General features: G+C 34.6%; 1 protein-coding gene across 1 annotated transcript; it reads left to right on the top strand.

The window, feature by feature from the left end:
- Positions 1 to 12085: 12085 nt before the first annotated feature.
- LOC143597761 (phosphatidylinositol/phosphatidylcholine transfer protein SFH9-like) lies at positions 12086 to 14094 on the top strand (the record flags this gene model as incomplete). The annotated part of the gene is made up of 9 exons (XM_077076166.1): positions 12086 to 12181; positions 12287 to 12340; positions 12462 to 12539; positions 12630 to 12683; positions 12774 to 12833; positions 12930 to 13025; positions 13124 to 13225; positions 13439 to 13519; positions 13601 to 14094. Coding segments are annotated over 9 exons (954 nt in total), but the record flags the coding sequence as incomplete, so codon positions are not given.
- Positions 14095 to 14475: the final 381 nt, after the last annotated feature.

The following is a 14475-nucleotide window of genomic DNA, read 5'->3' as shown; positions in this document are numbered from 1 at the left end:
TTATCGGAAACTAACTCTAGAGTTTCTATTGACCTTTCGTTTTAATTATCCGATCGAGGATATTCATCACGCTGATTTTGTGCAGTTTCGTTTACTTGGCCGACACCGATCGATGACATTACCCCCAGTTTGTAGTGTTGTGTAGTTTATACACCAAGGATGAGGTTCAATCTGTTTGTTTTTGAGGGGTGGAATAATCGTGGATGATGTTATGCTGAAGGAATTTGGGAAACATATTGGCCCATGGGAGTTTGATGCCAGAGCAATGACTTCCATTATTACAGGCCCCTCCATTGTTACTTACACAAGAACATTGCTACTTTCATTTCCGAACGTCACGATAGTAAGGAGTGGTGCACTCAACCGCATCTGTTTTACATGCACAGTTTGTTGAGGAATGTTAATTGCAACCTCGTGTGGTGCTTGGCTAATTACTTTACTACCCTGTTGTGTAAAAAAATCAAGGGCAAGATTGTTTGTGGGTATTTTGTTACAGCTATTGCATGACATTTAGGATGTTTGACCACACAAGTTACCACTGGCATGAGGGTTTATACGACGAGGAATTTAGCTGAAGCCGGGAATTGCTAGTACCTTTCCTAAGGGTCTACGATTTTCTGTTCAGGAGGGAGTCAGTTGGGATCCTAATCATCAGCGGCCCCCTTTACAGGAAGATCATTTTGATAAGCATGCTCAGCAGCCTTCGCAGCCTCAGCAACATCAACATAGGCATGTTGTAAGAGTTGACAGGGTGCCCCACCAGCTTACTCAGGATTTTGAGCACTTGATACACCGCATCGAACTTATGGTGGACATGCAGGAGTGGTATTAAGGATGGCAGGCTGAGTTGGCGTGTAACATCCCGAAATTTCTAAGAATAATATTTTATATGTTATTTGTTGATGATGGAAAAGTTTACTTGAGTTGGTAGAGATGTAATAAAATAATAAAGATGGTTCAAGTAGGCTAATTAGATGGAGTTAAGTATGGACCAAAAAGGAAAGATGGGACTTACTCCATGGGCTACAGATGGCCAAAAAAACCAGTTGGGGAACCGGTTTACCGGTTTAAACCGGAAACCGGTTTTTACGAAAACCGGTTTTTTAAAAACCGGTTTGACCGGTTTACAAACCGCCGGTTCGTCTTTCGGTTACAAGTTCTAGATCCAAAACCGGTTAACGAACCGGTTAATGGAAAAACCGGTTTTTTTCATTAACCGGTTATGGAAAACCCGGTTAACCGGTTTATAAAAAAACCGGTTTTTGACCGTTGTGGAAAAACCGGTTAACCGGTTTCTCCATAACCGGTTAACCGGTTAAAAACCGGTTTTTGAACGTTGTATAACGGCTATATGCCCGTTTTTTTTGTTTTTGGACCGTTTTTTTTTTTTTACCATTTTACCCCCGGTTTGCCTTGTAGTTACCGGTTTGTTTATACTGTGAAAAAATAATGGTCTTCATTAAGTACAAAATATAAAAAACAAATATTCGTATTTGAAACCGCGAAATTTAAAAAAAAAAAAACCGGTTAATAAAAAAAACCGGTTAATAAGAAAACCGGTTCTAACCGGTTTCTAAACCGCAAAAAACCGGTTATTAACCGAACAGGTTTTTTTCCGGGCCAAAAAAACCGGTCCGGTTAATAACCGAACCGGTTTTTTAAAAAAAACCGGTTTGTGCACCTCTACCATGGGCATAAGGGAGTATAAATACCCCTTAAACCCTAATCCTTTCCATTATTATCTATCTCTACACAATAGCCTACACCATCAAAAACACACCCAACATTATCCTTTAACCCGAGCCAAGATCCGAAGGTGAAAACCTAAACCCGTTGGTGCTAGAATGTCGGGACGAACCAAAACAACATCAAGACTAAACCGTGTTCGTAAACCTACTCGTTTAAGGTACGTTTATATCGAAAAGTTGTTCGTTTAGGTCCGGTTTATATCTAGAAATCTTAGATCTATGTTTAAATGGTAAAAATGAACCCGATGCATCAAACCTTACTGAAATTGAATAACGTTTGATGGTTTAATTGTTGATTAACGAGCCGTATGTACAAATGGGTAAATCTCACCCTATAAACACGAATATATGGACGAATGAAGGGTTAAAGTTTGTAGGCGCTGCATAGACGATTCCAATGATACCCAAATCATGATATTTCGTTAAGAAACGAAGGTTTAATTGCAGATCTGGTATGAGTTGACTGTTCTGTGCTCATATCGATTTTGACTTTGACCTCAAGGTTAAAGTCTGGATAAGACTGAAGAGATTCGTGAAGATAAAGTAACGAATTAATTAGCCAATTCTTTCCGGCAACATAACGAATCAGTTCACCAATTCGTCATGGCAAGATAACGAATTAGTTCACCCATTCGTTATGTTTAGATAACGAATCAAGTCATGTTCAGATAACGAATCAGAATAACGAACCAGAGTAACGAATCAGTTAATGAACTAGATTAAGAAAGATAACGAATTAGCCTGTGATCCGATAACGAATTAGCCTGTGATCCGATAACGAATTAGGCTGTGATCCGATAACGAATTAGGCTTAATTTGTTATAGCAAATGAGCTTGACCCTAGCCAGGGGCTCTGCCCCTTGGACCCTGCTAGGGGCTGCCGCCCCTAGATCCCCGCTGCCAGGGGAGCTGCCCCCGGACCCCCGTTCTTTGAGGGTTATAATCATACTAGGAACGTGATATGGGTAGTGATAGATAACTGATACATGAAATTTTTATACAGGTAGTCGTGCACAGCTCAAGAAAGGGATTACCATTAACTTTGAACGTAACCACATTCAAGTGAGTTTCTAACCCCATTTCCATGTTATGTTTTCGAGGTTGTGTGCATCCTCGATGTGAAGTGTGAATACACTTACCTTAAGTGGTAAGTGTATGCTATAATGATTGATGTGATAGTAAGTATTATGTTATGAATGAATGTTTGTCGGTGCATGAACGATCTTCGGATATTGCACGTACCGCCAATGGGATTGATTAATAAGTGGCTATTAGTGTGTGTAAATGTTATTATGTAACTTGGTTATTATGTAAATGATGTAATGATAGAAAGTGTGCTATAGAAAATCAGAGGTAGAGTGTGATAGAAGTGGCAATGGTCTAGTAAGGGTGTTAGTGGCATGATGATAGTACGTGGTCGGGTAAGCCTATACATGCCTTCGTTATTAAAGTGGCATGGCGTGAGCGCGTGGTAGGGTAAGCCTATACGCGCCTTCGTTATTAAGTGGCATAACGTGAGTGCGTGGGAGGGCAAGCCTCTATGTGCTTCTGTAAAATAAGTGGCTAAGACGTAGGGGACAGTTAAGTGGTTAAGTGGTATGGTGAACAGGTCAAACAGTGGATTACGTGTCTTCGGGCACTTATGTGATTGCATGTAATGGTTGTATGGTAAGTTGCTTGATTAACTAGAACTCACTCAGCGTAGCTGACTTTTAGTATGCACGCAAGCAAACAGGTCTGAAAAGCTAGCATGAGGACGTCACATGGCATGGATTGAATGGCTGACATCTAATGATAAAAGAAATGATGTTATAACACGATGTTTTATGTTATGATCTAAATACAAGTTGTAATGTTTTGTAAAGAATGATCGAAGTTTTATTTATTCCGCGAAAGTTTTAACTAACTCTGTTGTAAGAACTGTGTTTATGAGTAAATCCAACGTTAAAGTGAGGCACCGGGAACGGAGCCTTACATGGTGGTCACATGGTTTTGTTGTCCTTGATTTGGTATGGCCCGACATGATCCGTGTCAGCCTCACCCACATCCATAGGGTTAGGGTGTTGATGTTTCTACTGGTTGGTCATACGTTGGTACTTTTATTTTCATTAATAAGGCTTCATTAAAAATTCATCAGAAACTGCATCTTTAAACGAATCGAATAGAGTTTTACAAACGAATCAAATTCTTAAATGAATCGAATCGAATTTCGAAACGAATCAAATTGAATTTTGAAACAAATCGAGTTGAGTTTTCTTCAAAAGATTTCGACTCAAAATTTTTTTTCGTGTCTATTCGTTATAAATGTTTCCTTTCACCCCTCTTATGCCCGTTTTACTGAAAAAATGAGTATTGGGTCATAACAACTTCATTTTCTTGCTTAAATACGGTCTGAACATCTCTCGTTCATCCTGATTCACTCCAAACACCTCGTAATCGTTCAAATTTACATTTGTCTTACTTGATAAGCCTCGATTTGCCTTAGTATCAAATCCTAGAGCAAACTGTCACAGGCCCGACCCCTATACCATGGGAGGGAAGTCGTGAACATTAATTAGTGGTATTGATGTTTATTAAATTATTTTGCAACAAAATATTTTATCAGAACTGTAGTTAGAAAAAATGATAAAAGTTAAAAAAACACCATTATTATTATTATTATAAATTGGGAAATTAACCCATTTTGATACAAACATAATTTTTATAGGGATAAACCCTAATTTACAAAACATGTTGCTTTATTCTGGTGACATGCCACTTATTTAAACTGGAAGCCCGCATGCATCATTCCCTTGCCTCTAACAAGTCACCTGAAACATATTTAAAATATTTGATCAACAAGAAATATTTGTGAGTACATTCGATTTTAAATGACACATGTTACATTTACAGCATTAAGATGTTTTTCCATCTGCCTACTTACAAATTACCGAAATGTACTTGTCACTCGATCGTATCTATGGCCGTGGTCATATTACTTATTGGCTAACACTTGTCCAAGAAGTAACGTGTAAAAGCCCAATAGGCAAGCCTTGTATACAAAACCCCACAATACCAGTAGTAACCATCTCGTAAGTCTATAGAGACTTAATCACTGTAATGTATTTAAAATACTTTAAAAATTTATTTGAAAACATTTAGACCCTCTGCCATGAGTTTTATAAGTTTTGAACTTATCATGACAATGTTGGAAAAACAGTTGTCTCACGTAAATGTGAGTTGTACAAAAACTCGAATGTCTCACATTGTAAGTTTATAATGTGCGCTTCCTGGTATTAAATACCTAGATTAAACACAATGTAGTATATTTATATTAATATAAATCTCATAATCATAACAATAATCACGAGAATTGAAACTTTACACAATGGCACAATGTCTTACCTTGATAGGCAGAGCTTTTGGATTCACGTATATAAGTTTCTTTCGGTCGGATAGGATATCGCTACGATCACTCGGATATTATATTATCTTCTTAATATATAAAGAAAATTTAGAGATAATACATGATTTTGGGGCTAGGAGTGAATGCCCCGTTTCCATTCAAATTATAGCTGATTTTTGAACCCGTCGCGTATCGCGATGGTCATAAACAAAAGGCCATCTCGTATCACGATAAGTCTTATAGCATTGTTGAGTCAGCCCTAGGTAGGCTACGTGGCATGCCAAGTGGCACGTTACGTGTCTTGTTTGCGTAACCTCCACGTCGCGTATCGCGATGTTTAACTTTATCGTGTATCGCGACGCCGCAAAGGTTCTGGATATGAGGGTTATTAAAAATTTTAATTTTCCAAAAACATACTAAGGTGGTGCGAAGTGCAAAGTGCGCCATCAAAGCGCTACATTAGGGGTGTTCTTCGGGTTTCGGGTTGTTCGGGTTTGAGATTAAAACAAATTGACCCAAGAACTGACCCAAATAAGTTCGGTTTGTTTGGGTTTCGGGTTAAACGGGTCGGATTTCGGGTTATAAAATTTAAAAAAACTATCCACCTTTAAGAATATCATACGTTACAAAAGAAAAACCATATTCCAAGCCGTTATAAAACCATAATATAAAGTCATATTCACAATAACTTATAATATTTAGCAAAACATGAAATTTATCATACAAGAACGCATTATACGGGATGGAGTGTTGTAGCAAGTGGATCAATACTTGTGTAGATTGAAGAAACACACTCAATACATATTGGTTTGAATACTATACTATTTAAGTTTTTGAATTGAAGATACACTCTCAACATGTTTTATGGCAATTAATACATTAGGATCCAGTGTGATAGATCCAATATTAATTAGAGTCTTAAGAACAGCCGAACAAGAATACATAAGGTCACTATGTTACATCACCGCTAAATTACCCTATAAAAATTAGGGATACATGCATTGATGTATTATACTTCGGGTTATTCGGGTCAACCCGAATTTGGGTATTTCAACCCAAATACCGACTCGAATATTATATATCGGGTTCGGGTTAGGAGTTTAATCGGTTCGGGTGATTTCAGATCGGGTTATTCGGGTCTCAGGTCGCTTCGGTTCGGGTTTTTTATTCGGGTACGGTTTAAAAACACACCCCTATGCCACATTGCGCCCATCGCACTTCGCCCGAGCCCGTGCACGTGCGTGTCGGGTGATTCACACCCTCCGCTAGGACCACTGGGTGTGATTTGTCTTATAAGTATATCAACATTAGTTTTCTTTCTTATAATGAGCTCACTAGTTTTATAATCTAGCGATGTGAAACAAAAACTTACATTCCTATTTTAACCATGGTGGAAGCCTCTCCTTTTCTTTCCTCCACCAATGTGAGATGGAATTTTCTTCTTTTATTTCTTTACTTCTCCTTTGATTTATTTTGTGGTTTGTTATACAAACCGACCCAAAAAACTTAACCTTTGAACTAAAACGTACCTCTTTTGGTTCGATATTGCTTTGGACCTAATTCAACACGTGAATCTAGGTGTTTTGTTAGTCGTTTGGTGAAGATTCAACATGAACTCTATCCTTTCTTTGCTTCAGATCTGGGTCTGAATGATAGGAGATTGTTTTTGTGTGTTTTTGAGTGTGTAGGGAGGCAAAGAGAATGGAATAAAGGTTTTAGGGTTTATGGGAGACTTAAGGGTGTTTAAATACCCCCAAGCCCAAGGACCTAAGACACATCACCATCTCTTATTCCATCTTTTATTGTCTAAGACCACACTCTATTATTATTATTATTATTATTATTATTATCTTAACTAAATAGCAACCATCAAGTAAACAAAATTCTTTTATTTATTATTAAAAAAAATAGGATATTACAAAAGCTCTAATTTTTCTAAGTTATTTATTTATCCAAATTGTCATCTATAATGATCTTCTACTTCAAGAAAAACCCATATTTGATAATACCATGGGATCAAATCTTTTCCAATAGCACAAACATGTTGATCGGAGTATAATCAACTTAGAAACATCATGATAAATCCATTTATTTTCAATTTATTATCAAAACCCATTTGTACTCACAATCTCATATGCATTATAAGGCCCCGGTTCCGGTGCCTACTTTAGCATTGAATTTACTCATAAACACAGTTCTAAATATCAGAGTGAATTAAAACTTTTCACGAAATATAATAAGTCAACCATATATTAAATCTTGTCTTAACATCATTCAAATTTGTCTTTTAAAGTAAATCATCATCATAAATGACAACATGACATTCTTATCAAGATGCCAGTCTCTTCAGTCCAATGTCATGTGTCTTCGTTCAAGCCAGCTGCCTTAGCCTATCAACCTGCGTGCATACTAAAAGTCAGCTATGCTGAGTGAGCTCTAGTTAATCAGATAACTTACATTCTTCCATATACATACTTTCATTCTTTCATACTTTCTTTATTTTTCATAAACATTACATTCATATCTAACCTTACATTGTAAAGAGCATTTCGCCCTACATACCTCGGATATTGTTAGGGTCCGGTACCTTACATCCTCAGATATTATTAGGGTCTGGTTTCCCTCCTTCCTCGGATATTATTAGGGTCTGGTACCCTACATCCTCGGATATTATTAGGGTCCGATACCCTTCCTTCCATGCAACCATACCATCATACATTCATTCCACTAATTTCATATTTAAGTACCTTCTAATTCATTTACACACCATATATATAACATTCATAACATATTCACATATCATACATCATTCATAACATATTCACATACAACACACTTACCACTTAAGGTAAGTGTATTATCTAATCACATCGAGTATGCACACAGCCCCGAAAACAGAACAAGGAAATGGGGCTAGAAACTCACATGTGTCCTGTTTCTTTCTGAGTTAATAGTAATGCCCCTCTTTAGTTGTGCTCGGCTAACTGTATAATAATTACAATTATCAATTTACTAACCCTATCCATATCATACTTCAAGATTAATAAACCCTCAACGAACGGGGGTCCTGGGCAACGCCCCTAGCAGTGGAGTTCTAGGGGCGGAAACCCCTAGCAGGGTCCAAGGGGCAGAGCCCCTGGCTGGGGTGGTCAGCTTGGAAAAATTTTATTTTTATTAACTGATCTTGATCATTTATCAATACATTTCCAACCTTTATTGATTATAAACCCGTTTTAACTAGATCTAGGGTTTGTAAGTGAATCCGTATATACGCATAAGTTTATCAAACCCACTTTTAACATCAAGTTTACATTTTTATGGCACATCAATACCTGATTTGCCTTAGGGCTAAGTTTTAGGGCAAACCGTTCTTAAAAACATAATTTTTACGTGTGAAGAACGTACCTTTTCACGCTTAAAGGCTACGGTTAGCTTCGATATGCAACTTTAGAGTTGTATATTGCTTGTAAAACCAGGATCTACGATAATCTAAGCTCGGTTTTGGTCTTGAATCCTTATCTCGGTCGGGCGATTATCAAGGAGTGTTTGTGTGTGTGTAGGAGGCTAGGAGATAAGAATGAGAGTTTTAGGGTTTTAAGGAGGTTTAAGGAGTATTTATACTCTCTTAAGCCCATAGACCTAAGGCCCATAACCATCCCTTATTCCATCTTTTATCAACCAAGTCCATACTCTTTTTATCTTACTTAACTTAAATAAATAATAACACACTTTTAAACGAACACAATTCTTTTATTTATTATTATAAAAAGTGGATGTTACATGCATGCATCAAATGGTGTATGGTTCTACATCTAAACACAAGTTCATGAATTTTTAGCTACTTCCTTCACATGAAAACCAGTCACTTATGTATAGCCATAAAAACCTTAATCACCGAGAATCACTAATGCATTCATCTATAATAAAAAAATAAACAAAAATCCCAAAAACCTAGATTTCAAGTTAGTACTTCCATTTCCATGACTCATAATTTCCACTTTGATGAAATTTTCCTTAATCCTTGTTCCTCTTCTTTTACCATGGAGTTCATCGACACGACACAGACGTCGTTTATTTTGATCAAGAATGGCTTCCATGCTTTCTTACCTTTCATTTTGGCAAAAGATTGTTTCCACGTATCAATGACTTACAAGTCACATGCGAACAATCTTACCATTACTCTAAGGTTCACTCCTTTATTTTTATTAACCAAAATAAACTTGAAATTCAAAATTAATTTATAGGTTCCAAGTCATAATATTAAAGAAACCATTAAACCAATTTCTAATGTTTAATTGTTACTTTAATGGCAAGACTTCAACTTACAAACCAATTTTAAATTTTCCATCTATTTTTCTTTGCTTACCAGAAAAAAAAAGTATTTTTTTTAATCAAGAAATAATAATAGTTACACAACTAAAGATAATTTTATATACATCAATACAATTGTATTGCGGATTAAAATCAATCTATTCTAATAAAAGTCTATAATTTTTGCCACTTGTCAATACTATAGCCCTCACATTTTTTACTACCAATTTTCATATATGGTTATTATCTTTTAAGTCATTTCAATATATGACATTAAAATTATAGGTTTATTCCAACCAAATCCATTACTACATATAATAAGTATTTTCCATATGGATTGACAAAAGACGATTAGTGAATTTTGAAGTGTCTATTATGATTTATATTCAAAATAATAAACAATAAACATTCGATTCATAATAAGTGGAATGAGAATAATCAACTTGGACTAAATCCTGATAACGTAAGCGGCTAAGGCTTAGCCTTTAATACCTAAAAATACATATGATTTTAAACTAAAAGTTTTCGGGTTGACCCGAAACCTAGAATTCAGACCCAAGAACCAACCCGAACTACTTCAGTTCAGGTCCGGGTTAGTATTTTTTTGTGTTCGAGTTTCTCACGTCGGGTTAGTTTGTGTTCAAGTACGGGTTTCTTGGGTTGAGTTTCATTTTACGGGTAAAAGTGACAACCCTACTTTCAACGATTATAAATAAGAATTACTATTTTCACTTTATGCAACTTTAAATATTCTAATATTCTTCTAACTCAGAAAAATCACTATTATTTGAACATTGTTTTAATGTTAGTATGTATTTTTCATTTTCCTAACAATTACATTCATATGAAATAAACAAATCATTTTGTTATATTTAATTTTTCATTTTTTATGTTGCTTGATTATACAACTTTTAATTGTAAAATATAAAGTCAATTAAAAATTTGTCATACACGGAATATTAATGACAACAAATTTATCATGATCAATCAATTTCAAATTGTAAAAATTCTAATGATGATTATAACATCAAAGTTCAGGTATATGATTTTTGGGATAATCATGTTTTTTTGGATAAACATGAGCAAATGTTCTCAAATGACATCATATTAATTCATTAGAAGCTATGATATTTTATATGTATGAATATTTTTTTTATTAGTATCATGGATATATATTATCATTTATCTAGAGTTGGTATGTACTTGGAGAACCTTTTTTGTCACACGGACAACTATATATGGCTATATTAAGAGTTATATATAAGCATGCCTATATATTACTTTATTAAGAGTTACAAGCAGACATGAACTAAAGAATTTGATTTTTGATAAAACAATGTATACCTGCTAATACAATCACAAACGTAGTGTAAAAGGAAGTTTTTACTTATATGTAACATATTTGTTTAATCTTAGTTATGTAATTTCTGTAATTTTAATTTAATTGTAATTGTATTAACAATATATGATTAATTTGTTAGCTGTATTTCACTTAATGGTTAAATTTTAAAATTTGCAACAATTACCCATGTAATATACGGGCCTCAACCTAGTAAAATAATAAATTCTAACAATTTCTAGATTTTCTAGGATAAATATACCACAACTTGCATTCTGTATGATTTGTACTGTTTTGTTTCGAGTCACACCTTTTGAATGGACGCCAATGTTTCATGTTTGAATAAAAAACTCATCTTTTTTCAAGCACTATTTTTGCACTTAATACAAACTACAAGGACGAATATTGTACTTCCACCATCCCTTGTTTTTATTATTATTGTTGTCTGTCCATCAACTTTCACCTTTCCCTCCATCCATCTTCTACGCTTTTTGTTTCATAAACGAAACCAAAACCAATAAACAAAGATGGATTCATGACCCACAAATATTTCAAATAATAACACATTTCTTCTTCATATTATTCTTGTTTTTGTTGGATTTCGGATACATTTCTTGGCACAATGGACATCATCATATCGGATGATATGATCAAGCAATTACAGCATTTGGTTGATGCATGTCGGTTATTACATTTCAAAACCGTGATTTTCTTTCAATTTGTCATTTTATTTTATATCTAAGGGTTTTTTTTTATAATTTGACGTTCTCATTTTCGGTTTTGTTTTTCAAAATTTGTTGTTTCAGTTGACGAGCCGTACCAGAACACATTTGAGGTGCAGTAATATTCATATATTCGTGATTGTTATGATCTTGATTTTACAAGATTATTTGAATATGAGTATAGATTATGATCTAGATCAAAATGCCCATAAATATCATCGTGTTATATATAGACAAAACACATTTCTTTTTGTGCCAGAACACGCATAACAAAATAAATCATTCATTTTATGACGTTAAATTTTGTTAAAATATGAAAAATGGTTAAAATTCAATGTTTGTTCATCTCTTCTCAAGATTTTAAAGAATTATGAACAAACTTCTATTAGGTTATGTAACGATTAAGATTTAAAGGACGTATGAACGAATTAGTCTGATGGATTTTTATTTTTTCTAATGATTTAGGTTTGTTCTTTTTATTGTCACAATAATTTAGTGTTATGTAATAAACATCACTCTAGCTATATACACCTATATGTGTGTATACGGTGTATATGTTTATGCATAATAAGACTGAAATTGGAAATTGCAGATTTTGCACCAAGGATATCTGGTTGAGACCCTGGTTCGGTTTCTAAAAGCAAGAGATGGAAACATACCCAAGGCCCACAAAATGGTTAGCTCTTGTTTAATGTTTGATCACAAAGATCTATATATATATCTCATCTGCATATTTATTTGTTATTCATTAGAGTTCTGATTATGAAATATCTATTTTCAGCTTGTTGATTGCTTAGAGTGGAGGATCCAAAATGAGATTGATGATATACTAGCAGTGAGTTTGTAACACCATTTATACTTATTGCTAGTTTTTTTAAAACTTATTGCCCTTTGCACTTGTTGTTGGCTTCCATTTAAACTTATTGCTAATTTTTTTTTCCGGTTAAATTATGCAGAAACCGATTGTTCCTGGTGATTTTTATAGAGAAGTCCGTGATTCACAACTTATAGGAATGTCAGGTTACACAAAAGAGGTACTTTTTTAGTTCTGCACTTTATAATCATGTAAATACTTTAACATTCCCGTATGATATTGACCGACATTTTTTGTTTTTTCGCTGAAGGGGCAACCTGTTTTAACGGTTGGCGTAGGGCTCAGCACATACGATAAAGCATCAGTAAGAATATATCGTATATATATGCTGGTTCATATAACCATGTTTATTATACATGTAATATTTTACTAATGTAGTTGTCTCTTATTTTAGATTCATTACTATGTTCAATCACACATCCAGATAAACGAATACAGAGACCGGATAATATCTGTAAGCAGTCACTCACTGATGTTTAGATTGTTTAGCAAGTAAGTTATACAGTTATACTAGCTTTTCAAATGGGCTGATCATTTTATTATTGTATAGCCGGCTGCCACGAAAAAGTATAACCAATATATAGGTACGTGCATCAAGATTTTGGATATGACCGGGCTTAAGATTTCACAACTCAGTCAGCTTAAGGTACTTTAATATTTAAAGAATACCTAAATAATAATGGGAAAATGTATAAATAGGAACATGTTATTTCATAACAAGTTGAAAACTTTGAATTGTTGCAGTTATTGACGGCTATATCCAGCATTGATGACGTGAACTATCCGGAAATGACTGACATCTACTACATTGTCAATGCTCCATATATATTCTCAGCATGTTGGAAGGTTAGTTGTTTCCTAGAGCTGACAATTTTTAACGGGTCGATTTGGGTTGGTTTTCATTTCAAACGGGTCGAATTAAAAAGTACTTAGTGAAAAGGGAAAACATGCCATAAGTATTTAGGCTTCACTACCTAAATAATATTATGCAAAGATTTATATTATTATTATTAAACATCATGTTAATTGTGATTCAAGTTTGAATATGAATTCGTGTAGGTCGTGAAGCCTCTTCTGCAAGAACGAACACGGAGGAAAATACAAGTGCTTCCGGGCTGTGGAAAAGATGAATTATTGAAGGTAATTTAAAAACCTTAAACTATAAATAATTTATGAAAACTTATTGACAAAAAATTATTGGCATTGTTAATTAAATGGCAGATAATGGACTATGAGTCTCTCCCTCATTTTTGTAAAAGCGAAGGCAGTGGATCCGGATCATCAAAACACTCTAGAACCCGCGGGGCTGAAGATAACTGTTTTTCATTGGACCATGCATTCCATCAGGATCTTTATAACTATGTTAACCAGGAAGCCAAGGCCGTGATGGAGTCACGAGCCATGATCTCACAAAAATCATTTCGCGTGGCGTTCCCTGCACCGAATCCAGATGATGAAAAGATTGCGCAAACTATAGAATCCGAGTTTCAAAAGTTAAGTGGTCAAAAAGAGGTTGATGATGTTGCAAGTAATGGAGATGAAGCGAAGAAATGAAATGGCGGCCGCTACCTTATGCCGCGAATGTGTATGACTTATGGTTATATAAAAAAAAGAGTGATGTTAAGTTTATGTTGTAACTTAGAACTTTGGCTATATGAGGGTAATGTCTTGTGGCTTTCTTCTCTTGTTTCTCCTTTTGATGTTTAAAAGTCAATTTGTTTGAATTTAGAAGTTGAAGGGTATTTGTTCAGTTTTTTGGATGAATGTAATGTTGAGAGAAGAAAAGAAATTTGTTACAAGAAACTATATATGATTATGAAAGTTATATTATTATGGTAGTCCATGTGATTTGTAAAAGTATTCAGAACTCAGAAGATCACTTTATATATGAAGATGGAAATTAGAAGAAACCTAAAGAATTATTTTGGGCCTTTTTGTTTTTAGTTGTCAAATAAAGATGAATATAAAGCTTTTTTTAATCTAATTTTTTACTTGTTTCCTTACTTTAACACGATTTGCATTTTATCTTATATGATTGGTTAGCAAGGTTAAGGGGTCATCTATTTAGTATAGAATTGGTAATTAGTTAAACAAGA

Source organism: Bidens hawaiensis, unplaced genomic scaffold, assembly GCF_021521415.1.
Source record: "Bidens hawaiensis isolate Kalapana, Puna unplaced genomic scaffold, B.hawaiensis_p1.1 tig00049009_1, whole genome shotgun sequence".
In the NCBI taxonomy this organism is placed as follows: Eukaryota; Viridiplantae; Streptophyta; class Magnoliopsida; order Asterales; family Asteraceae; genus Bidens; species Bidens hawaiensis.
Note: the sequence above shows the minus strand (reverse complement) of the source record. Positions and strands in the feature narration are given on the sequence as shown.